At 44.1% G+C, this 26,347-nt stretch overlaps 1 protein-coding gene across 6 annotated transcripts in view; it reads right to left on the bottom strand.

The window, feature by feature from the left end:
- Positions 1-347: 347 nt before the first annotated feature.
- Positions 348-26,347, bottom strand: part of atp10a (ATPase phospholipid transporting 10A) — a 40,019-nt gene continuing 14,019 nt past the window's right edge. For 3 of the 6 annotated variants that reach the window (XM_029001152.1, XM_029001155.1, XM_029001154.1), the window contains exons 4-21: positions 24,976-25,082; positions 24,769-24,900; positions 24,532-24,662; positions 23,216-23,468; positions 22,492-22,709; positions 21,634-21,828; positions 20,459-21,044; positions 16,553-16,656; positions 16,011-16,137; positions 14,438-14,622; positions 13,044-13,410; positions 9,442-9,518; positions 8,771-8,896; positions 7,719-7,919; positions 6,831-6,911; positions 6,566-6,670; positions 3,156-3,343; positions 348-3,031 (exon numbers count right to left, since the gene is read on the bottom strand). In XM_029001152.1, coding sequence (XP_028856985.1) covers positions 2,320-3,031; positions 3,156-3,343; positions 6,566-6,670; positions 6,831-6,911; positions 7,719-7,919; positions 8,771-8,896; positions 9,442-9,518; positions 13,044-13,410; positions 14,438-14,622; positions 16,011-16,137; positions 16,553-16,656; positions 20,459-21,044; positions 21,634-21,828; positions 22,492-22,709; positions 23,216-23,468; positions 24,532-24,662; positions 24,769-24,900; positions 24,976-25,082 — 3,895 coding nt within the window. In that variant the 3' untranslated portion in view covers positions 348-2,319. Of the gene's footprint in view, positions 3,032-3,155; positions 3,363-6,565; positions 6,671-6,830; positions 6,912-7,718; positions 7,920-8,770; positions 8,897-9,441; positions 9,519-10,601; positions 11,761-11,839; positions 12,049-13,043; positions 13,411-14,437; positions 14,623-16,010; positions 16,138-16,552; positions 16,657-20,458; positions 21,045-21,633; positions 21,829-22,491; positions 22,710-23,215; positions 23,469-24,531; positions 24,663-24,768; positions 24,901-24,975; positions 25,083-26,347 lie in introns of those variants that run through there. The other 3 variants (XM_029001153.1, XR_003751711.1, XR_003751712.1) reach the window with 3 other exon arrangements.

The following is a 26,347-nucleotide window of genomic DNA, read 5'->3' on the forward strand; positions in this document are numbered from 1 at the left end:
TATGTGATAAAAACACAAGACTTCATCTTGAGATGAACGCAAACATAAAAAAATAGTGAAAACATTTCTCATGGAACCAAGGTGACATGAAGCAGCTCAAAATGGGTGCAATCAAGACCAAACAAGACGAACAAACCAAAAAAAAAAAAAAAAAAAAAACTCTTTACAGTGAGCAGGACCAGTAAAACATGACATGGTGTTTCTGTTCAAGGACTATGGACAAAAGTGGATTCAGCTCTGGCTGAAGCACAAATCTGGATACTAGGACATCAGAGACCAGGACCCAAAAAAACAACAACAAATAAATATGAAATTATGAAAATGTCTCTTAAAAAAAAAAAAAAAAGTTTAAAATATTTCGCATTTATTTATTGCATTTATCTGCTCCTCAGAATAACACAAGAACAACATTTACATTTGAAAGACTTTTTGCATCCAGTGTTAAGGCACATAGCACAAAAAATAAAACTTATTCAACAGAAAGCGCACTTGTACTTGTACAGTACGCCTCTTAGCAACAGTGAAAACCCAGCGTGGAGAGCCGCGCGTTAACCACGCATGCTCAGCATTTTTATAGTGCTCTGGGGGGTTTGAAGTAAGGCCCAAGTTGGTCCAACATGGGGGCAACAAGGGTCCCTATTCAGCGGCCGAGTGCACGCATGCAAACGGAAAGCGCCAAAGTGAGCACAGGACCCCAAACCTCTAGAACTCGGCCTCACCCTCAAAAAACACAAACCTTCGATATTTTTATGTTCAGGGGGAAATGTACAAGCAACAACAAACCTGATCGAGCTATTAAGAGAAACAGAAAGCGTGATAATGGTCATAGAAAAAAAAAAAAAAAAGCCTTTGGCAATAAAATGAAAACCCCTGAATGTTCATTCAGAGAGACATACAGAGGAATACAGGCCTTTATAGGGAAACGGGAGCATTGTGATCATTAACGGTGCAAATTCTTGCAGGAAAGGGAAGAGTCGAGCCAAAAAGGTGCTTCCTGATATAAAATGGAATCACGGCGCACCAACCCTCATATGAAACAAATCCACTATTCTCTCTGCTTCATCAATCCAGATTCAATGCCCCTGCCGTCTCAGCACAATTCCGCTCAAGGTTTCCAGTCCAACATCTCATAAGATGCTTTGATTTGGTTATGACCGATACTTAGGGTGAAAAATATGATCCATAAACGCCTCGGTTCTATTACTACTAGCTATTGTAGGGCCAGCGTTTCAAATGGAATGGTCCACAGCAGGCCCGCCCAGCCCCGCACTTCGCTGGCAGGTTTACTTCACCTGAGGGCAAGATATGAACACGGAGCAGACTTTATGATGTTTTCAGTAAAATCCGACTGCAGATGGGCCATAAAATGATTTGATGGTGGAAAGGGGGGCGATGGAATATTCTGGGTCGATTAGCATGGGGAGCCTGTCGCCTTACAGCAGATGATCGGAGGCTGCCTAAGGGAATGCATTTCCTGTCAGTCCAGCATCTAAGGGATCCATCTTGTAGTGCATAAACAACCCTGTAGCAGGTTGCATTTCCAAAATACCAATATGTAATGTCAAGAAGGAATGAATATATACGAGGGAAGAAAAAAAAAAATATATATATTTATAGCTCAAAACATCTGTCTCTATACTATAGTGTACATGGACATTTTTAAATGCTTTTATACATATATTATTTGAGTAGAATAAGCAGCATATTGAAGTCATGGTAAATGCTATCGTAGACTGATACAGGCCACTCATATTCACACATTTCTATAAAAATCCGAAGGCTCACCGCTGCTCAGCAGTGATGACGCCTTGTGTTGCATACATTTCAAGTTTTACGGGATGCAGTTAGCGCCCTGTTAGCTCAACACAATTTCTCAAATTCAGCTTGGGCTTCATATGAAGACAGTCTGTGTAACACAAGCCAGTTTGCTCCAACCTGGATTAAGAAATGAAGGCCGTGGTAGGAACGCTCTCGGCAACAAGGCCACTTTGGTCACTGGTGAGGAAAAACAAACGGCTACTGATGCTATTTCATAGAGCCCATAAGAAAATGCAGAACCATAATAAAGTATCTAAATACAGACAAATGGAATGCTTCAGGTCTGATGGGAGACACATGCCTGCTCCAGTTCTGACATGGAAGTAAAAATGAATCCAGAGTAAAAACACAGTTGCATCAGCTGTGTGCTCTCAGAAACAGTTTCCGTTGCACCTCAGCCGCGTATAGTACCGTTTTTATAAAACAACTCTCCTGAAAAACAGAATAAAACTTTGATAGAACTAATGTGCAAAATGAAATCGGCATAAAACATTTGTAGCATCATAGTAAAGTTGTCACATGGCCGTGCTCCGCCATACAGTCTGAGGAAAGGTGACACGTGTCCCCGCCCTCGAATGGTAGGAGCGTACAGGCGGGGCTGGCAGCGGGCGGGAAATTCTGTGCATCGCCGCTGGGGGGCGCTGTGAGCGGAAGGTACTCTGACGGAGGCAGCAGCGGGGTGGATGTCGTCCAGTTGCCGAGTTGACAGAAGCCAGACTGTTGGAGCGCGGAAGGTTCCGGGCACGCCCCTGCCCTGTAAGGCGGTCTGCATAAAGACTCCTCTGTAGGGTCCAGCAGGCCAGGCAGGGGGCGGGGTGACCCCTGCCTGTGTGGCTGACCCTCACTCTCTGTTCTCAGGCCAGAGGCTGGGATGTGGTTTCCTGCTTGTTTGGAGCTCTGGCAGCTGCTCCGTGTCTCTTGACCCTTTGAGTTTTTGGTGCCGCCAGGTCTCTCCTGCTTTTTGTTGCAGGACGAGGAGGAGGAAGTGGAAGTGGAGATGGTCTGTGGAGATCTCAGCCCACAGCCTCTTGGGAAGGATCCAGAAAATGGGAAAAGTGAAGGTCTGGGTCCAAACAGCGAGCTCAGTGACCCCACCTTCATTCTGTTCAAACTCAGGAGGTTCCTGCGGGTGTCTGGGGGGAGTTTGTCCAGTTGCCTTCCGACTTGGACGGGGCTGGGGAACAGAGAGCCCTGGCACGCCCTGTAGAAGTATCTGGAACACAGCGAACAGGCAGAGAACGTAAACACAACGTCCCTCGACCAGACGCTCCTCTCCTCCCACACACCCCCATGGCTCTGAAGATCCTGGAGCTGAGAGCACAAGATGAGTAGGGTACCTGGGTAAAACAGCAGCCAGTGGAGTGACGAGGCAAAGCAGGTAGAAGAGCGGATCTCCCAGAAGCCTCTGCATGGTCCAGTAGGGATTAGAAGGCGAGTAGCATGTGGGACAGGAGGCGTTGTATCCCAGGGCCACGGCAAAAAAGAGGATGACGCTGAACGCGATGGAGGCCCAGTTCATCCATGTCTGCTTGGGGGAAGAAAATCTATTAAAAAAAACAACAACGCACACAGAGGAGCTCAACACCTTCCAATACTGATCACCATGATGTCATTCTATGCAAAGGGGGGATTGCACAGTATCAAGTGGTTTAATGCAATTCTAGCAAATGCTCTGCAAAAAAGGTGACCTAAAGTTCTTCCAGGACACAAACATTAATCAGTTCTAAGATTATAACTACCCATTGAGGTATAGATTCCACTAATATTCTCATGGCACCAAGCCATCACCATGTTCTACACGTTGCAAGGAAGTGACTTGTGTTCACAGATGCTCGACTGGACAGATATATTTTGAGAATTTGGAGGTCAAGCCACACCTTAAAAATCTTAATACACTCCTTAAAACATTCTTGAACCATTTAATTTGTGTAACAGGCGCATTATTCTGCTGAAAGAGGATGTGGTCACCAACAGAAGAACCTTACGCCCATCACTAGGGGTGTTGAAATGTATCTTATAAGACGTGAATGAATCTGCATCGACGTGGTGCAGAACATAATCAATTATATTATAATTATGACGTTGCGTGGTGATTTTCTGGCACCGGGATTAAAAAGTAGAAAAATTGATGCATCAAAAATCTTGAGACCAGTCACACCTCTACCCATCACAATGGCTCTGACAGAATGGCTTCTTCAAATGGAGCATCTGTGACCACTGCAGGTACCTGCTGGTGACATGGTCTGTGAATTATGCCATCACAGACCCATACAGTGACACCTCCACACATTACTGGTTCCAGTTGGATAGTGGTACTATAGTTTCCTCTACAACAAATTGATTCTGTATGCATCATCATTCTGAGGGTCAGGTAGGTGGACATCAGTCCTTCAATGAACATATGAGGTTGGTACTAAATGTTCAATTACATAAAATCAGTTAAATCGCTAAATGAAGGCGCTTTGGTTCATCATTATGAATTTTAATGTAAACAGCAGATGATCGGAGGCTGCCCAAGGGAAAGAAATAGCAGTCAAGTATGTAGATTGTGCTAAACATGTGTGACTCATGCCACTGAGTCACATCCATCTGCTGCTCTTAAGCATTTTAACAATCTGGCCATGGGTCAACAAGCTGTGATGAAGTGGTGAGCGTGAATGGATGAGTGAGAGGAAGAAAAATCACACCCGTCTGCCAGTGAGAACTTCAATGTTAATATCAGCCATTTGCTGCGAGGCGCTATGGAGAAGTCATGATGTTGGGGAAGGCAGGCTGGGTTAAGGACGTTTTTCATGCACAAAACTTGTCAGGGGAAAAATTTACAGCGCTGCCGTAATGGAAAAAGCTGTAATCAAATCCAGGGTTATAAATTGCAAAAGACCTGTGACTGAAGGTGTTGCAGTGAAGGAGCAACATGAACACATACTTGACACACACACAGTCAGGAGCACAAGAAAACAGTTTTCCCTCTAATATTCTGCCAGATTCAAATAGCAAAATGTGACACCACAGCAGTGCTGCCACCTTGAAACGTGGGCCAGCAATGATGGAGTGATTGTGCAGCTCTTCTGCTGCCTCCTGCTTCCCTGTCATAATCCCCACGACACTATAATTGAGAGAAATGCAGTGTTCAGCCAACTAGTCGTCATAGTGCATAATTGGCATAATAACATAAAAGCAAATTTTGAAATGATATCAATGCTGGATCCATAGATTGTTATATATAAAGGTAACCAAAATAATACTCAACCCTCAACATACAGTGTGGTGTTGAGATACATTGTTAATAAACTCAATATGATTTTAGAATAAAACCATAACCACTGCATCTGTAGTAAAAACACAGCAAATATCAACACTATTAGCATCACTACCTAAACAACATGTCGTATTCTAAACCAATCAGAGATTGTGAAGGGTGGCTGTGGCCCAGATATTCCTGTACTGAGTCGGACAAGTACAGCTTTTTAAAAGCCTGAACCAGACATTATTATGGCAGTGGATGCCAGCCAACATGACTGTACCAATGTGCTCTGCATGTGTTACAAGTCATTTATACATTTTTTATTTCATTTTTTCATGGTCAAAGTGAACCTGTAAAACTATGTTGTTAAATGTTATGGCGTGAAAAACTTTGTGCACTTAACTTTTGTGCTGGTACACCTAAGAAAAAAAAAAAAGTTAGGCGCAGCAGTGCAACCAGTGCAAAAAGTTAGTCTAGAGCCCTGGCCAAGGTGCCACTGAGGTGTTACTGATCAAGGTACCTTCCCAACACACTGCTCCCCGGGCACCTGCCATGGCTGCCAACTGCTCACTAAGGGTAAAGGTTAAATGCAGAGGATGCGTGTCGTTGTTTTACAATCACTTCACTGATTACATTAACAATTTATTGCTTTTTTATAATTATGATTAAGATTGTAAATTTGTTAAAAGCGGATTTTAAGTACATAAGTGTACAGTGAAATTCTACAGCCCCAACACTGCAACTTCATGGACAGAAAACCAAGTGGTACTGTTTTCAGGTCCTGTGTCCTGTTGCTACAGTGCTGTCCCCAGTCTCAAAAAATCAGATGTCATTTGACCATTTTCCATGTGAAAGAGAAGCAGACGTGACTGATTAATTACAATTCATAACAGAACAAAAAGTTTTTTTTTTGCTTTTATATCGGACACACCGTTTCGGTGTCTGTAACAATAATTGCTAATGAGGGAGGTAAGAGAGAGGTGGGATGAGGACGAGAGCGACCCATAGAAGTGAGTGAGAATTCACGGAAATGACGTCATCAACACCAATCACAATGTTTGGGGCAAAGAGGAAGTCATGTCGTTTTCCCAGAAAAAAATTGAATTAACTCACTGTTTCTTCAGAGTCTTGTATGACTGAACTAAAAAAAAAATTGTGCTGATTGTGCCATGACAGTTGGTAGATATAATGTTTTAGGGGAGGGGTGGGAAATTCTCTGGCCAGAAAAAGCATGAGAAAGGGGGGTAACATTTCCCCTTATGATGACATAATGGGACAAATTCCAGATCAGACCGTCTGAGCTGCCGCTGTCTGAGCAGCCGCTGTCTGAGCAGAACGGCCAAAGCACGCTTTACACCTATCAGCATTTCTAGCCACTGCTAGACAGGCTATGTGGAACTTGTAATAATGTTAAATAACATCACAAAGTGAAATTTTCATTATAGGGAACCTTTAAGGTCCTGCAGTTGGACCCCAAAAATTATGCAGTGTGTGTTCTCTCACCCAGGTCTTGGTCTCAATGCCCAGGTGGAGCAGGATGGTAAAGAGAGCCAGCGTTGTGATGGGCGTCCCCCAGGTGAATAAATCCACATCCGAGTCAGCATAGGCCTGAGAAAAAAATGTCATAAAAAGGCCACACCTAAAAATGTGGTATTTTATCAAATCCATCTACACCAGTTACAGTCTGAAAAACATGAACATGGTCTGAGAGATAATGGACGAAAATAAAAAATGAATATGGAAACAAAAAAAAAATCACCAAACTCACAAAGTATGGAATGAAGAAACAGATGAGGCTTTGGTAGAAGGCGTCAATCATGTTCATCCAGAACATGTATGGCTTATATTCCTGCAAAAACAGGGTGAGTGTGTTACGTGCACCACCAAGACAGCCTGCCTACGTCTCCCTCAGCGGCCAGAAGGAGGAGCCTCTGTGGACCTCTGTAAAAGGAGGTACTGTGCAGACCAAGCCATCGCTGGAAACTACAGCTTAACACGCCAGAAAATATACCATATATAATTTGCATTTAGTTGTGGCCAAAAACTTTTGAGAATGACACAAATACTGGTTTTCACAAAGTTTGCTGCTTCCATTTGTGACAATCACTTCACTTAAACTTACTTATTTTTATTATGGCAATTTGCATATACTACAGAATGTTATGAAGAGTCCCTCTTTGCCACGAATCTGAACTTAAATCATAAAAGAAATTTCAGCCTTGCCACAAAACAACCTGCTGACGACTGGTATAAAGCCATTTTCCCTGATGAGACCCCTTTCCGACTGCTTGGGGCATCTGGAGAAATGTCCGGAGAACAGGTGAGCGCCACCATCAGTCCTGTATCGTGCCAACAGTAAAGCATCCTGAGACCATTCATGTGTGGAAAACTCCCCGGACCGTAATCCAATTGAGAAGAGGAGGGTGGACTTTTGACCATGACTGTACACACACATGGGTTGACTGTTCAAAGCCCGAAACACCAAGATGCAACTCAGCAAAGCATCGTCCCAACACTCTGCTCCCGGGCGCCTTTCATAGCTGCGCTCACCAAGGCGGCGGGTCAAATGCAGAGGTCACATTTCATTGTGTCACCGTGTGCTGTTACAATGACAATCACTTTTTTTTTTTTTTTCTCTCTAAAAACACAAACACACCTCTGAGTTCTGTCCGCTCATGTAGAGCTGAGGTAGTTCCTGGAGGGTCTCAGCTGACACGTCTTTGTCCAGTGTGCCAGTGATGAGCTGGGGGAAGGCGGAGAACATCAGGTTGAAGAAGATGAGATACCACTGATCGATCATGGGCGACCCTGAGAAGCCACAGTAGAACTGATACCAGAAGATGAGAGCAACAAACATCTTGAGGGAGAGTTTGGAAATGGAGAGGGAAAAAGAGAAATGAGATATAAGTGAATGACTGTGGCTCAGCTGATGCAGTTGAAGTGATGAATCTTCATTAAACAAACCCCAAGGGACTCTGAAGACCACACAGGTACATACGTCTTCATTAATTAAATTGCACATCAAGAACAAGTTCTAAAGCTTTCCCATTCAGAAAGAGCTGATGCCTGAAAAAGCACAAAAAGCTTGAACTATGCAGAACAACTGCTGCGCTCTACAGAAACACCTGACACTGCATTCAGTAGCCATTCATGAAACAGGGTGCCACTATACATATCTGCACTTAAAAACATCCAGATGGTTTACCCTCAAAAAGAAAACGCTGATCCTGGAAAAGGTGGCACATACAGTGTAGGAGGAGGAGGAGTCCCAGTAAAACTTTACTCCATTTACTCTGTAAATCATCCTGACATTCGTGTCGACATGTATAGAGAGATGAACGTTGATAATGCAGAAATAAATGGGGACCAAAAGTATTGATGTGGTCGTGTTATAAACTGCGCACACAGCAGAAAATGAGGACAATCGAGAGCACATGTGCTCTTATCACCGCAAACAGTTCGTAAATCATGTTGCATCAAATTTTGAAGAGGGAAAGAATTTTATTCAGGGCAGCATTTCTCAACCCCGGTCCGGGAGGAGAACTTGGCAGAACATTTTCGCTCCAACCTCAGCTTAATTAGACTCAGGAGCGTGGCAGGTTGTAAGTCATGTGGGTTGGGACGTAAACGTCATAACGCGATGGCGCAGTCGGGAACTGGGTTGAGGAGCCGACGCAACTAGCAGCTTTAATTAAGGCAACAACTCACAGCGTTTTTGTAGAAGAAGTACAGAATCATGTTTGCCAGGCGGGAGTAGCACCAGTGGCCGTGGACCAGGAGCAGCTTCTGCAGGTAACGGAAACGCGGCAGGGCGAAGTCGCTGGCCATCACTGCCTAAAAGGGAGCAAAAAAACAACTAAATAAATAATAAATTTTATTACACAGACGCTTTTCACCTTGGATACACACCAAAATGGCTTTCAGGGGGCACTCGGTAAAATGTTACGAGGCTCTGTGACAGTTGGGCGTAGTTCACGCGACTCCACTCTCTTGGATTTAATTAGCAGCATGATGACTGACGGGCAGCGGGCCCTGAGCAATTCTCCCAGCGTCGAGAAGAGGTGGCGAGACACGGTGTGGGTGGACTGTTAACCAGAAGGGCGGGGCCGCACACCTGACTTACATCAACGCTAATTACTCCGCTGTGGCTCGCCTGGGGGACGCCCCGCCCGCGGGTTAAGAGGAATGCGCCCCGACCAAAACGGTTCGGCAGTGTCTGAGTGCGAGGCTGGGCGGCCCAGTCAGTTCAGGTGTAGCATATGCTACGATTCAGATCTGAACTCTGTGGGCGGAGTCTACATCACGCCCATTACGCCCGGCCTCACCTCCTGGTGCTTCATTAGTAAGACTCACGCTGGCATTCGGAAGATCTTGATTACCTGCATGCCTTCCTGTCCTGAGATGCCCACGCCCACATCTGCAACCTGGATCATGCTGACATCATTCGCCCCATCACCTGGGAATGATGAAGCGGTAGATGGGAGAGTGGAGGGAGGAAAGAAAGGAAAAGAAAAAAATCACTTTACCTCCATTTTCAGTCCTGCTGCTTTAATGGCGAAGCAGCAGCCTCAAGTGGAGAAAATAAAGAAATTAATGGTGCGGTCAGAGCGGAGAATTAAACGCGTACAGGCACAGGAAAAGGACAGTATGTAAAGTGTCACACTGCAGTCCCACGGCCATTACTCTTGTGCTGCGGCAGCAGCACGGCCAGCAGCTGATGAAAGAAAACTCAGCCACTGTCGGACTCATACACGGGGCGTAAAAGGGAGCCGCGCTTTGTTTGGAACCGCAGCCTTGAGAAAGCAAAATCACCACGTGCATCGGTATTATTACCAGTTCTGCTGATTTCATGAAAAAAAAAAAGAACAGGAACACCGAGGACGTGAGATTTCTTTACAAACTGGCCGGTACAGTTTGTGTGTGTGTGTGTGTGTGTGTGTGTGTGTGTGTATATATATATATATATATATATTTTTTTTTTAACCTCTTATTTGGATTATGAGCCTAAGAAGGTGGAATGTCTTGGATTGTGTGTGGGTTCACGGCCATGCTCTCAAATGACAAAGAGAGCAGCTCCAAGGACAAAAGGCCGGTTTTTGCCGACATTCCACGTTATGTTGTTCCTTAGATTCACTGAGCAGAGAGTGGGCAAAGGTGAACTGGTTGACAAAAAATGAGAAATTAGAAAATATGTCTAATGGACACTCAACAATTTTGAAATAACTCTTATACATTGCAGAAAACTATAAGCTTGCACGACGTGGTACGTGTTATGAAGTACGATGTGTCTGGACTAAGGACAGATGGGGAAAAAAAAAAAAAATTGGAACGGAAACATAGCAGAAATCTTGGATTAAGCATTGCAGGAATTAGGGAGTTACGGCATGTGCTCACTCAGTATACCACCAATACCACCCTCTACTCAAAGACATCGGCCACGGTATAATTTAATAAACACACTACACAACAGCGTGCAGTGGATGGTGAAAAGAATAGACCCGCTCCTCCGGAGATTAAAATGCGCTGCCCGGAGGAGATAAATAAAGCTGACCGGACGCTCTGAACAGACAGTAAATAATGAGCGCCTCAGGGCGGGAGGCGCAGTCCGCAGAGTTTTGTTTGTCTCTGCGCTGGCTGAGGCGTGGAGGCAGAGGTCAGGCACCGTGCTCTGCAGTAAGGGAGGAGATAAAGGTGTTGATGTACGAGTGAGCACACCCTGGCACTAGTGGGAGGGTTTCTACTCCAGGATGGGTACACACGGGCAGCATTTCTCAACTTCAAACAATCTGGTAAGGACCTGCATGGTAACTCGAGACAACAAATCACGGTTTGAAGGCAAAAACAAAGGTTTGGTATTAAAACACTACGTTGAAGTGTTGAAACCTCAACACCACTGTTACCCCAGAGCAAGACACTGAACCCCGCTTTGCTACAGAAAGGATGGTTCCTGTGATTGTTGAAGCATAAATTAAATGGAACTGTAATGTCAACTTCTTTAAAGGACCCCACTTTGTGAGATTATTTAACATTAATTTGAGTTCCCCCGGCCTGTCCGTGGTCCTGCAGTGGCTAGAAATGGTAAAGAGTGCTTTGGCCGTTCAGAAGGTGACAGCTGAGATGGCTGGATCTGGAATTGTAAAATATGTAACTCCACAGACCGTAATGGCTTTCAAATCTTGGTGAGTGGATGTACAAATGAGCACAAATGTATTTTCTTTAGTTCACTCTGAAGAACCAGTGGATTAATAAAAAAAAAAATTCCAGAAAAAATGCACGACAACACTTCCTGTCTGGGCCAAACATTGTGGTTGGTGAATAGTGTTGATGGTGCTCAACTTCGATAGGCTGCTCTCCTCATCCTGCCCCTCTCCTCCACATCTCCTCCGGTGCATCCCGGGAAAACTTATTGTGGGACTGGCTCAAAGTGGCTGTAATTCTGCACCAAGGCTGAATTTTGGAAAGAGACTTCAGATACAGTATTAGGGCACCGATATAAAATAATTTGTTTCTAATCGCTGTTACCAATAAGCAATGTTTAAATAAATAAATAAGAAAGATGCAGGATAAAGCCATATTAATATAGATGACCAGCTGACACCCGAGGCTGAGATGATTCATGCCATGACAGACATCGATTTCTCTGTTGCTTCTGTACCACTCGGGCTCCTCAGGTGTGGCTTTGTCTAAAGAAAATAAATCTATAAAAGAACATGAGAAGGCAGTTGAAGTGGCGCGCAGCCGGAACGTTTTTAAAATGTTCAGACGTTCGGCAGTGACCTGAGGTAACCGTGCACTCTGTCAGCTGGTTCAGATGAATCTCTGCTCTGAAGGAAGCCATCTGGGTGATTAAATGGAGAACTGCACGTGCTTGAAGACTGGCGGGCGGGATGGGGCTCATACAGCCCAAGTGTGTGAGACCGCAGCAGCACACAAGGCCATGAGATGGAGATAGATGGTGGGTGGTTTTTGGATGTACGACCATTATCCTAACAAACATGACATTTTGTTGAAGAAAATTGTGTATAAAAAAATTGCTTGTGAATAAAAAAAAAAATTGTCTTTGGTACCTAGGGTATGGATTATGGTTCATTTATTATACATAGGTGGGTGCTATTTAGGTCCTTAAAAGACATACATTAGGGTGGTGGTAGCCTAGTGGGTAACACACTTGCCTATGAACCAGAAGACCCAGGTTCAAATCCCACTTACTACCATTGTGTCCCTGAGCAAGACACTTAACCCTAATTGCTCCAGGGGGGGACTGTCCCTGTAACTACTAATTGTAAGTCGCTCTGGATAAGGGCGTCTGATAAATGCTATAAATGTAAATGTAAATGACATACAATGGCACCCATCTATTGGGGATGGCAATGTTCCATTACAGCAGAAGGAAAATTCCAACAGGATGATTCGCAACAATACAAATGGTCAGAAAATATTGTCACACAAGGGAAAGCTAAAAGTATTAAGTAAAATAAGACAGACAATGATGCTGAGACAGATTAACAAATGGAACCGCAACACTGAGAGAGTCAGCGGTCAAAACACAACACGAACAGACAGCAGGAACTGTCCGGATCTGAAGGGCAGCAGATAAATAATTCAATAAACAGAAAGTTACAAGTGAAACTTGTCAGGAGCTGGAAGTTTAATGGCTGGTATAAAAAGGCTTTTATCACACATCTGCTGCTACCTGCACAACACTGACTGAGCTCCCTGCTTTATGTCTTCCTCTCTGAACGGACTCGCAACCTGGTCTACTGTTGTTCTTGCCTTTCCAAATGACTGCAGGGAAAATAAAAAAATAATAATAATCTCACCTATGATGGACCCACAGTCGTGGTTAGACTTGTGAGGGTGCTCTTCATTTTAAGTCTGACAGTTTATTTGATTTTTTTCAGTGCATAAAAAGCACGTTTTCATGAGACTCTTTGTTTTCTTACATTTTTTGTCGAGATGAGTGTCACAGAGTGGTGCTCACCTATAGCCAAGGTCATGACTTTGAGCTTGTTGCGCACCAGCTTGACCACCATGCTCTTCTGCAGGGGTGTAGAACGGCAGCAAAGCACTGAGCGGCAGCTGCGAGCCACGGCCAAGAACTTGTCCTCCAGACTCTTATCCAGGGCGTAGGCCAGTGTCCGGCCATCTATCACCAGCCCCAGCCGATGCACCAGGAAGGGGGCTGTCGAGGAGGAGGTTGTGGCTGCAGGAGAAGGAATTCTGAAGGGAGTGAAGTGCTGCTGTTGCTGCTGGAAGGTTTTGGTAGCGCTCTGCTCTGCAGAAGAACTACAGAGGAATTTGGCCTGGATGTATCGCAAGCTCTCCTCCAGCAACATGGCACATGCATCCTGTCACACAAGAAGAGGTTAGGGGTAAAAGGTCACACTGGATGATAGATAAAGCAGCTAATGAAACCAGTAGATACGTTCCACTCAAAATAAGTGTGTAAATAAATGGACTATTCTCTACATGATGCATGGGACATTTTGATAACACAAGTTACTTTATCCCCATAACTAGTGGTCAGAACTATGAACAAGTGTGACATGTATGTAGTACTTGATGTGCCTTATTACTAGGTAGTTCAATATAAGATGACAAAAGCAATACAAGCAGTTTGAAAACTTGCCATGTGATGCACAGGACACAGTAAACTAGTCTCACTTGATAAGACCTACTTCCATGTTAAAATTGTGTAAGCTACATAAGCAATCAGACAAAACTATTGCACCAAATATTTCAATGGGTGTCAAAACTGGGCAGCACTTCAACAAAATAATGTTTATGCAATATCAATATATGCAAAATGACCAAGAATGGTGTGATGCATGGAACGTGATGCACAAGACAACAATTATCACTCGACTAAAAAGGTAGTGCTTTTAAGTTTAACATATGATAGCCAGTACTGGTGCATTGCGTGAATATTTTAATTAAGCCTGATGCACTATTAGTGAACTGTTTCAGCATTCCAAATGATTTCAGCATGACACACCAAAATGAACTCATGGCAAATTACATGCAAGAACAAACAAAGTTGTACACACACACACACACACACACACACACACACATACACAAAATGTCCCATCACCCCGGTGACTAAGCTCACATTGCATGGCCTGTTTGAGAATTAGCATGTGGGTAGGAAGGAAGGGTGGATCGTCAGAAGGCAGGGTCACCAAACTGCTGAGAGGGCGAGGGAAGGGTGGCGCCTGGGCCTTTTTTTTTTTTTTTTTTTTTTTTTAATATATATATATATATATATATATATATATATATATATATATATATATATATATATATATATATATATATATATATATATATATATATATATATATATTAAAAAAAAAAAAAAAAAAAGGTTTTAACCTGTGATTCGGCGTTGAGCGTGATGAGTTCCTCCTCGGGCTCCAGCAGTCTGCAGGCGTAAGCGATGTTGATTGCCGTCTCCTGCTTGTCTCCAGTCAGCACCCAGATCTGCAGGCCGGCCTTCCGCAGAGAGGCGATGGTTTCGGGCACGCCGTCCTGCAGCCGGTCCTCTATCCCTGTGGCTCCTGGTGGAAGAAGAGGGAAAAACTTGATCAATGAAAATAGTATTTTAGCCTCTCTCTTTTTTTTAGTTATGCTATTTAACAGTACAAGTACATAGTAAAACAACATTTTCTTTTAGTCAAACCCATTTCATAATTAAAACAAGGTTATATTATTGTTACCTTTATAGACTCAAGAATATTCTACATCCAGATATGGAAGACGCTCTGATTTGTTCCATGTTTTTCGACCACACATTCAGCAAGCGCATCCAAAGATCGCTTCGTTATTTTCTCCCAACTAAGTGGTGGCCTAGCGGTTAATCAGAATTAACCGCTAATCAGAAGGTTGCCAGTTTGAATCCAGACCCGCCAAGGTACCACTGAGGTGCAACTGGTCCAAGTACCATCCCCACACACTGCTCCCCGGGCGCCTGTCATTGCTGCCCACTGCTAACCAAGGGTGATGGTTAAAAGCAGAGGACACATTTCATTGTGTCACCGTGTGCTGTGCTGCAGTGTTTCACAATGACAATCATTTCACTTGTGTATTGCAGAAGTGATGTCATCTGTGCGACCGGATAGGAGACACAGGAATCAGAAACCTTGATAATACAAAAGCGATTAAATGAGAGGAAATAACCTTTTGTCTTGTTTTTGTCAAGAAAAATGGAGACATTTCAGTCTAGATTTAATTTTTTAAACAAGATTTAGTTAACAATATTACATGATATATTCAATTATAGATATAGTCACATGACCAGAATTTACGTCTCGTCTTGTCCTCAACACATCAAAAAGGTTTGTTGACAAAGCTATATAGTCATAAGCACATCACACAACACTGTGCAAGTACTCCACTCTTCAGTAGTACACAACAGCATCCAAGCAGTAGCCATTAAATGCACATTCAGTTTTATTTCATTTGTCTTAATAGTCCAACCTGGTCAACACTGGACCATAAAACATATTTTTTAATACCATATCACAATGGCATACCCTGGACCTGTTGTTGCAATATTTTTGTCATTTTATTGTTGCATCGCTATCTGCAAGTTAAATACTCAGTGCTGTGCAACTACTATTCAGATATTACATGATCAGACACAAGGACATTTACATTTATGGCATTTAGGAGATTTACAGTCAGTAGTGACAGGGACAGTCCCCCTAGAGACACTCAGGGTTTGGCTCAGGGACACAATGGTAGTAAGTGGGGTTTGAACCTGGGACTTTGACTACTACCACTCTAAAACAAGAGCGGAGTTTAGATCTGTGCGACAAGTGAGGATACCACCAGCGTCGGCTACACCTTCCCCCAGACTATAAGAGGAAAAGGATCAGGAGTGATTTATGTCTGACTGGATAAAAAAGGACCAGAGGGCTCATTTAAAAGGTCTTACTAATCTCACCTAGGAGATGAAGATTGGTCTCCAGCCTCAGCGCAGACTCGAACAGCAGCTCCTCCCTGCTGTGGATCGCGGTCTCGGCCTCTAGGTGGCGCCTAAGCCACCCGGCGTACTCCTCCTTACTGAGGACCTGATAAATCACAGTAGCACATAATAAAGAACTCTTCCATGATCTATAGCCACAGAGAGAGACACGAATGCAGAAGCTGACACAAGGAATAAGGCTCTCATGCGGCACAAATACTTTATATTCATGTACATGCTTATAAAACGTCACATTTATTTAGAACACTAGTTTTAGAACACTATAAGAAGAATATAAATACTAACATGCCTACAACAGTTAGTGGAAAAAAAAAAGAAGTGAAAACCAGTGGCTTCATCACACCATATGGTGTTGGCAGGGGGCTGTAATTAGCAGGCGGACGGGGAATAAATGAACAGGCTGATGAAGTGAAGGGGCTCGGACTCAGGAACCGTGGACGGAAATGTTGCTGGTGGCAGGTGTTGCCCTGTGCTGGTGAAGAACAGTGTTGTGCTCGCACCTTTTTGGCTATGCAGAGTGTTCGGAGGCCGTCGGCAGCGTACAGGTTCAGGTAGTGCTGGGTTTTGTACAGGATCTTCTTCTGACGTTTTCCTTTGGTATCATCTGGAGTTTTAAGACAAACAAATACATTCTGATAATTTTGCATAATTAGACCAGTATGCACATAGGCAATATACAGTATATACGATCTGAGTCTTGATCTGAATTTTCTGTTTTAGTTGGAATTCTCTTTTTGTTACACATACTGTTTCAACCTGGCATCTGCTACAGGGAACATTGTCCTCAAAACACTGATGGTCATGAAAGTTCCGGTCATGTCGCACTGGGAAGTGCCGTGGGTGACAACGATACTTTTATGGAGTGAAATTTTATGGAACTAATCAGAGGAAAATCACCCAAAAAAAAAAAGGATCTTTAAGCAGAATGCATGCCAAGTAAGCAACATACATGAAAGCAGATTAATCAAATTTTTAGTCCAGCCAACATGTCTGACTGTCTTGAGTCACAAACACACTAGAGTGTACAATTCAGTTTATCCACAGCACCGCACGTCACAGTGAGGGCTTTACAGCGAGGGGCTTCAAGCACCCCCGACATTACATAACCAACAATTACGGCCGACACCTACGCCAGGTGGCAGAGCCGCTCCCCCACGTCCCTCAACACCCGCTCACACATGCCCACCTGGCTGAATGGGGTCTTTGTGGCACTGAGGGCAGCTGACTGGTCCTGCATGTCACACCCTGAGTGAAAACACGCCATGGAGCGGCATGGGCTGTGACTGTATCCTTGGTTACCAGAGGACGTCTGCAATCTCTCGCTGCTACAGCTTCATTATTTATTATGTTTGCAGGCCAACAATTGGGGTGCATTTGTAACAACTCTGCAACGATTTCTTAAACCTAAAATCTGTGCTTTTCAGACCAGCTTTTCTGTAAATATGTATTGTTACTTAATGAGTATTAATAACTTTAATAACACACATTCTGAGAGTTTAAAACCAGTTTGGACTTACATTTGACTGGAAGTACTTTACTTTACTTTATTTAGCAGACGCTTTTATCCAAAGCGACTTACAAGAGGAAGACACCAGCAATTCTCGTTCGATTTCTATAGAATATTGAGTTTACAAACTAAGAGCCCTGATAAGGCTCAAACTTGTCAGCCAAGAGTAAAAAAAGTAAGAGAACGGCACCATGAAGTAGAAAATAACTGACTTAGATTTGCCACATTTCACCACCACAACACCATATACTGGAACAGTGGTGGCCTATAGGTTAAGGAAGTGGCCCTGTAATCAGAAGGTTGCTGGTTCGAACTTATGTACTTAACAAAAAGTGGAGACCTGGCCTCCACAGTCACCGGACCTGAACCCAATCCAGATGGTTTGGGGTGAGCTGGACCGCAGAGTGAAGGTAAAGAGGCCAACAAGTGCTAAACACCTCTGGGAACTCCTTCAAGACTGTTGGAAAAGCATTTCAGGTGACGACCTCTTGAAGCTCATCGAGAGAATGCCAAGAGTGTGCAAAGCAGTAATCAGAGCAAATGGCGGCTATTTTGAAGAATATAAAATATAAAACATGTTTTCACATATTTCACCTTTTTTTGTTAAGTACATAACACCACATGTGTTCATTCGTAGTTTTGATGCCTTCAGTGAGAAATGGTTGTGAAAATAAAGAAAACACATTGAATGAGAAAGTGTGTCCAAACTTTTGGCTTGTACTGTACTTAAAACTTAAAACTTAAAAAAAAAAAAAAAAAGAACATTTCAGACCTCCTCTGGACACCAGATACAACATCATAAGAGAAGTATTTTAAGTCAGATAATGATGTAACTTCCTTTCCTGCCCCCAAGGTAAGGCTTTTTATGTCTATGATTCACCTGAGGAAAAGGTAAGAAATTCTCAAAATCATGTAAATACTGTGTATGCAGAAGGAGTATGTCATGAACTTTGTGTTCCACTATTCTTTTAAAAATATTTTGCCTCAAATGGCTTTCCGTCACAAAGCTTCTTGGCCGTTGTCAAGGTACCTCATGCAGATACCGCCTTGCACACTTAGTTGGGAGTGTAGTGGCAGTGTGTACACAGCATTAGGGAAAAGTACCTATGTGGCTTTTTGCATGCCTGGAATACTAAACCAAGCCTACTTCACCATTTCAACACTTAATAACCACTGAGCCTTTCACTGCACAGTGGCGTCTGGAAAAATCTGGAATCCTCCAGTGAAACGGGAAACCGGCAGGTCAGAGATGCATCCAATGGTCTCTGATATTGATCTTATTAAAAAGTATGTTTAACTCCTCCCAAGTCCATTTATTGTCATGTCTCGTATAATGAAAGCAGGGAACAATAGTGTAATTTGTACTTTATGAAACTCTGCAAACATCAAAAAGAGGCCTAAGACAGACCATTTCTGTTTCCAAAAGGTGTGAAATTGTAATAGTGATAAAAGAGGGGATTCAATAATCAGTACGACTGCAGTTGTTACAAGGTCAGTGTGGACACATGACGATCACATGCCAGTTCTAATATTTTTAAATGCCGTGCAACAATAAGATAAGTGCAGATAGGTTGGTCACAGTTTCCTCTGCACATTCCAGGGGGGGGTAAAAATAATGGAAAAGGTTAAATAGAACAAAAAAATTACAATAACAATTTCCAAACACAAAATTTCCAGAATTATCTATATCTGGGCTCATCAGCCAATTCATAAAACACTCGAGCATTAACAAGGCGAGTATCCATTACAAAGGTAACAACATGGCAGAGGAAAAAATATGCAAGCAGCCACCACGGAAACTTTGAAATTCAATGCAAGTGAATTTAAATTATGAGTTAATTATGAAATTAACGCAGCTCCAATTGCTGGTTGTGGAGAGTCTGACTTAGATGTGAAATATTGTTGACAGTCAGGTATCACGTTCAGAGCCACCTCTATCGCCAGAAGCAGTCAGATTCTGACATTGACAATCCCAATCCTCAATGCTACATTAGTTACTAACATCAATGTACTTTAAACCACAGCATCCCTTCAGATATCTTAGGGAGTCTGCGCCTTGAGAAGTAACAGATAACTGGTTCAAAAGGGACAAATTATTAAGATCGTGTCTTCGTCACATTACATTGTGTGTGTATGTTGCTTTCTTCAAAACATACTTGAACTGCACGTAGGTTATGTTGTTTCTATCGAAACATTAATTTCTTTATAACATGATCCCAATACATTTATCCAAAAGATATTCAACACAAACATGAGAAGATCACATATTTGTGTCAGACTCATGCTGGTGAACTGCTATCTGGACTGGTTATCACCACCTGTTACAAGGAAAACGACTTGTAATTGAAAGCGATTAATCACAAGAGATGGTTGGCATTGGGGATCGCTCTCTACCTTTAAAGCATATGCTCCATCCACTGAGGCAGTGGCGATGCTATCAGATGATTTGTAGTTGGCCTGGTCCGGGGCCAGCGGTCATCAATCCTTCGGTTGAGTTACGCCTGCTGCTGTGCTGTCAGGCGGAGATACCGCGCTTCACCAGAGCGATAGCAGGAGCACTACACCAATGAGCGCCACAACCAGTGCTGGCTCTACTGGTGACCTGGGTCTAACTAAACTCCCATGGTTTTTGCATAATGAGGGTAGCACTCGCCTTTTGTTGAGTTCGCTATCCAGGTACTTTCTACCATACGTAAAAAGTTTAATTTAATGATAAAAAAACGTGAACGTATTTCATTCATTCCTCAATATTTCATTCATATTCAGGATGGTTTATGTTACAAAGAACACACTAAAGTTAAAAAGCTGTTAGTAATGACGTTTAAGAAGATTCGATTTTTTTTCTTTGTGGAATACCTGATGTGTGTGTGAATAAACCAGATATTAATAAACCAGGTACCTGTTGGAGGTCTGATTAAGTCCATGACTACCGAGTCGGCTCCTTTGGTGTAGACCGTGATCTGGTCAGTCAGAGGGTGCCTGACCACCACAGACATTCGTTTCCTGGTGGAGTCGAAGCCTATTGTGTGCAGCAGCTCAAAGCTCAACTTGCCCAGGTGAGGGAGCTCCATGGTCACCTGGTCCGGCAGCCGGCCCACCAGGGAGCACTTGTACGCCCGAGCTGCATACACCAGAGCAGCTTCATCTGGAGACTCTGCCTCATAACGCAGCTCTCCTTCCCCCAGGGTCCAAGGCTTGGCTCCATCCACCGTCGTGGTAGGGACAGGACTGAAGGCATGTTCTAGTAGGCCAGGACTGGTTCCTCGTCCCGTCTGAAGGCGCTCCTCATTCAGTTTGGTGAGGGTGCTTTCAGCAGAGGGGGAGGACAGGATGCTGGAGCATCCACGGTTGGAAGACGAGCGGTTGGTGACGAGGCTGGACAAGCTGCTGCTGTTGGACCCAGAGGTCAGACGGCTCGGTGTAAAGCGTTTAATAAAGTCCTCGATGGTCTTCACTGGTGACTTCAGCTCAAACCTCATCCGCACCTGCACAGGGAGCAGAGAGGCCCAAGTGAACACCCCTCCTCAAACATCACACCAGCATTCAAGATAAGACCGTCAGATAAGCCGTTAACACCTAACAATTTCAATTCCGCCTATTTTGGATGTAAAGGGTTTCACGCGAGAACCAGCACTAATGCGGCTGTTCGGGAGAGGCTGGGCTTTTGTCCTGGAGTGACTGGTGTGCTAGCCAGGGTGGTAGTAGCCTAGTGGGTAACACACTCGCCTATGAACCAGAAGACCCGGGTTCAAATCCCACTCACTACCATTGTGTCCCTGAGCAATACTGATTGTAAGTCGCTCTGGATAAGGGCGTCTGATAAATGCTGTAAATGTAAATGTAAGTCAGAACCCTGTACCATGCCACCACACCCAGGCTTCCACTGTCTCACAAAAACACAAAAGCAGCCAGAGAATGTCACCAAAACACAATGAAATAAAGAACGGCAGTTAAAACACAGCTGGCATTAAAGGAAGAGTGCAGTCACCAAGACACCATTTCATTTTGTATCAATAAACGGAAACTGGGATGGGAAAGAATTCACATTAATCTGAAGCCGACGTCAACCCTCACCTTCTGCCTGGGCTGGTTGGGGGAGGACACCACCACGGTGTTGCAGATGGTCAGAGCGATGAAGAAGTCTATGATGTCGGAGAGGTCAGAGGGCAGCTGGCTGAGGGGCTGGCTGTGAAAGCGCATGAACTCCATTTGAGTGGCGCCCTCGTTCACCTTGTCCATGAGCTGTGGGTCTGGGGTGATGTCTTTCTCCTGTTAAGCAAGGAGTCGCACAACTCTGGTTATTATTCACACAGCTACTCCACTTGTCTAGAGCCGCACGGTATTGTCAGCTAGACTGCGGGAACACCGTGCATGTTCCGTTTCAGAGACACATTCTGGCGTCAACCTTCACCGACCTCATGATTATCAATTATCAATTAGTGCATCCAGTCAATTTGTTCGACGTTACTTGACAATACGTTTTCAAATACGTCTGAGAGATGAGAGGTAAGACCTTGTTCACGCGGACATCTGAAGCAGGAGTTTTTTCTGGCATTCGTGGCGCTTTTCTGCTCGTTGGAGCAAATCAAATAGTCCCCCGCAGGGGGGGGGGTTAAGCACCAGCTTTCCGTTGGCGTTAAATAAACGCTGCAACACCAACTGAACGCATCTACAAAGCACAGCAAAAACGCGCATGCCGTTCAGAGGCCGTTCACTTCAAATGTCCGCGTTGGCAAGTCGAACTAATACCCTAGGCGGCGCTGTACTCAGATCAGGCAGCCACAGTCACCACCGGCACCACTCTTTAGCTAGAGTTTTTAATGTCATTATGATATAATCGATGCAGAATCACTACAAAATGGAGGGCGTGTAAGTAATACGTCGTGCCCTATTGGCCGGAAATTTCCTATACATAGTCAATCTGCCACTGACCATGGGGCTGCTGAAAGCCGTGTGCTTGGATAGGATGCTGGCTCTCTTGGCCTCAGCGCGGCTCCCGGTGCGGCGGTGGGACTTGGTGCTGTGGGAGCGCAGCACCACCTTGCTGCTCTGGTGGCTGCCCACGCTTTCGCGCCGCGGCAGCGTGCCTCCGTGAGATGTGCACTCCTCTTCCTCAGAGTCGACCTCCTGGTACATGGCCAGTCGCTTGGCTGTGCAACAAATAGCAACAGGTGTTACACAGAGGACAGCAATGCAGAGTGTTGCATTTCTGATAGCGGTCAAAATGCGAGCTTGCACTCTCTATAATAACAGAAAATGTGTGTGGACTCATGAGCCCCCATCTGCATAAGGCTTTGATCTGTTTCTGAGCTAAATAAAGCATTATTCTTTATAACTGTGGGAAAATGTTATATTCTGCCAACAAGCACATTTGTTAAGTGAAAGATATTAGTTTCACAGCACAGCACCCAGTGCACACAGCGAAAGGTGTCCTCTGCTTTTAACCCATCACCCTTAGTAAGCACTGGGCAGCCATGACAGGCACCCTGGAGCAGTTTGTGGGGACGATACCGCGACCAACGGCACCCTCAGTGGCACCTTGGAGGTTTGGGATTCAAACCGACAACTTCCGACTACGGGTCCGTTTCCTTACCCGCTAGGCCAGCACGGTCCTATTTTTCTTGCATTTGTGTGGGGTGTAGGTGATTGTGCTCACCGTTGGCGTCATGAGAGTACTCTACCCCAGCTACAGTGCAGCGGCGAAACACCATCTTGTTGTCGGTCAGAGTGCCCGTTTTGTCTGAGAAGATGTACTGCATCTGGCCCAGGTCCTCTGTGATGTTCAGAGCCCTGCACTGCAGGTGTGAGTCCGTCTCCTCATCGTACAGATCCACATCCTGGTGGATGAAGTACACCTGGCAAATCTTCACTATCTCGATCGACACAAAGAGGGAGATGGGAATCAGCACCTGGGAAAACACAGAAAACACATTTAGACTTACAATTTACATTTACAGCTTTTATCAGACGCTCTTATCCGGAGCTCCTTACAACCAGTAGTTACACCCCATTACTTTTTTCACGAAATGAGGCAAAAGAAAGAACTTAGAAAATCGAACATAGAAGATAGATGATACTAGATTTAAAGTCACAGATCAATTCAGGACACCTTGCCCAATGCCTCCAGACAATCCTTGATGCTCGCCTGTAGGGCTGTAAAAGGAAGTTCACCCTCTTATATCAACACACTACTACCTAGCTACACTCCTGCACGCCCTCTCAGATCTGCAAATGAAATGAGACTGAAAATTCCCTCTTCACGGGGTCTCCGATCCCAATCAACTCTGTTCTCCTTTGTTGTCCCTGGCTGGTCGTCGGCCCATTCGACTAGCCGAGACTACTACCACCTTTAAGAAGGAGTTGAACACCCACTTGTTAAAAAAGTATTTCAGACGCGTCTAACACTCGCACATGCACACACACAGCACAAAAAAAAAAAAGAATTAGTCTAGCACTTAACAACTCCCTAGCATGTTCTTTTCCTGACAAGTTAGGCTCTTAGTTTTACAAATCAAAATCTATAGAAACCGAATGAGAATTTCTGGTGTCTTCCTCTTGTAAGTCGCTTTGGATAAAAGCATCTGCTAAGTAAAGTAAAGTAAAGTAAAGTAAAGTAAAGTAATCAGCAGTGACCTTGAACATGAACATGTAAGCTAATGCATTTGGGATGAAAAAAAAAGCCCTTGAGGGGTTCCTGAAAATGTGTTTTTTTGAACACAAAAATTAAAACCAGTTCATCTGAATAAAATAGCTCTTACAAATAAATAATGAGCTTATAAAATCATGGATGTTGAAGGCGTACAGCAGATTCAGACACTTCTGAATGAAGATCAGTGATGCAGACATGGAACAATGTACAGGTTCAAACAGCGTTACATGATACACGAGGACTAAAGTGTTCCGTAAGGTCATAGGAATTTCTAAGTATATTGTTATCATCCCTTATGGGACTCTGAAGCCGCTATACCTCACCTGGAAAACGATGATCATGGTGAGGAACAGATAAATGGCTGACAGCACCGGTGATAAGCCCGTTCCCTCAGGACTAAGGACGTCAAACACTGGCCGCTTATCTCCATACTGAAACATCCACAGCCCGTGACCTGAAACGGCCGCCAGACAAGGTTGTTTCTACAGAGACTCCGCCAGAGCGCCACAGGACTGGTGCAGTGTGTGCTGCTTACTTCACTCCTTCGATAAAAAACTTGCCTGTTGCGGAGAAAAGGCACATGACCAGCAGGATGATGACGCACCAGAACACATCCACGTTCATCTGCCTCTCCAGCCTGCTGCGCTTGTAACGCGGCCCGTTGTTGTTCAGCATGGCTTTCGTCTCGTGGCCTGGCAGACAGAAGAGGGCCGCGTCAGGCTGCGGGTCAGGGGTTAAACAGGCAGGTGGTGTAGGTGTCGGCAGACCTGCGTAGATGACAATGCCGACGGCCTCCTCGGTGTTGCGGATGGTGCAGCCCCTGAGCAGCAGGTTGACTTTGTAGAGCCCGTCTCGACGACCACTGCGGTGGATTCTGTGGTAAAGAGACCATTACAGTCATCATCACACATTACATTTAAAAAAAAAAGCAAATGCCGCTTCAGTCAGAAACTGAACACCAATGAATCATGCGGTGATGGACTACAGTTCGTAAAGATAAACTACCAGTCGTAAGTTTGGAGGCACCTACTCATTTATGGGTCTTGCTTGCATTATAGAACAAAACTGACGACACAGTTCTATGAAATAACACACGTGTCATCTCTATACCACCTTAGGTTAGAGCAGTGTTTCTCAAATAGAGAGGTGCAATGCCAGGGTGGGGTGCGTGTGACTCCATGGAACTGCCACGGGGAGTAGGGTTTTTTTTTTTTTTTTTGCACCGAACAAGAGCACAGAGGACATATGAGGTGCAGTGAATAAACCGGTGGAGGCGGAGAGAGACGGAGATAATGAGACAAACGTAAGTCCCCCACAACCTAAGACGAGGAAATAAGACGTGACGTGTGAATCACTTGGTTTCAAATTTTGACAAATGCTAATGCCGCCACAAACGGAGGAAGAAAAAAAAAATTGTATTTCTTAAAACTAGATGGTATCTTTAAACTAGTTGATATTAACATGTCTTAATATGAAAAGAACAAGTTATAGTAGTAGTGATAATAATAATAATGATACGTAACTTCCTTACAAGGCCACCGCAGAACCTCCCTCCTTAACCCTCCACTACGGCAAGCCAACAGGGCCAATAATCGCAATTATGCTTGACAATTATTAGGTGCTGAACACCTTCTAATCATTCACTCATGTTAATAAGCAGCTCATCAAGCGGCTTTTAATGAGGTCTCAAAAACAGATGAATCAAATCTACAAAAAAATACTAAATATGTTTCTTGCATTCTTCTGAACAGAATCTTAGACTATATAGGCGAGTAGGCTGAGTAAGCGTGTACAAATTTTGACTGGTAGTGTAGCTATTTCTAATAAAGTGAAACACTCACAGACATTGATCCATCACAGCTTACAGCCCAGGGGCTTTCCCCAACACAGGCCTGTATCTCCACATCCATGAAGGACAAGCACTGTCCCGCTGAAAGATCAACAGAGACCAACCACCCTGCAGATACTAGGCTAAAGTAAGAAGTGAATAACGGGCAAAAAGACAATTGAGTGGAAAGAAGAGGTCTTGCCTTCTTTGAAAGTCAGAACATAGACCACCAGGAAAGATCAAAAACAAGTCTTAGGTGAAGCCCCTCTGTAAAGCGAAGGCAGATGTAATTGAAGTGCACAGAATGAGCT

This window comes from Denticeps clupeoides, chromosome 13 (assembly GCF_900700375.1).
Source record: "Denticeps clupeoides chromosome 13, fDenClu1.1, whole genome shotgun sequence".
NCBI classification, from domain to species: domain Eukaryota; kingdom Metazoa; phylum Chordata; class Actinopteri; order Clupeiformes; family Denticipitidae; genus Denticeps; species Denticeps clupeoides.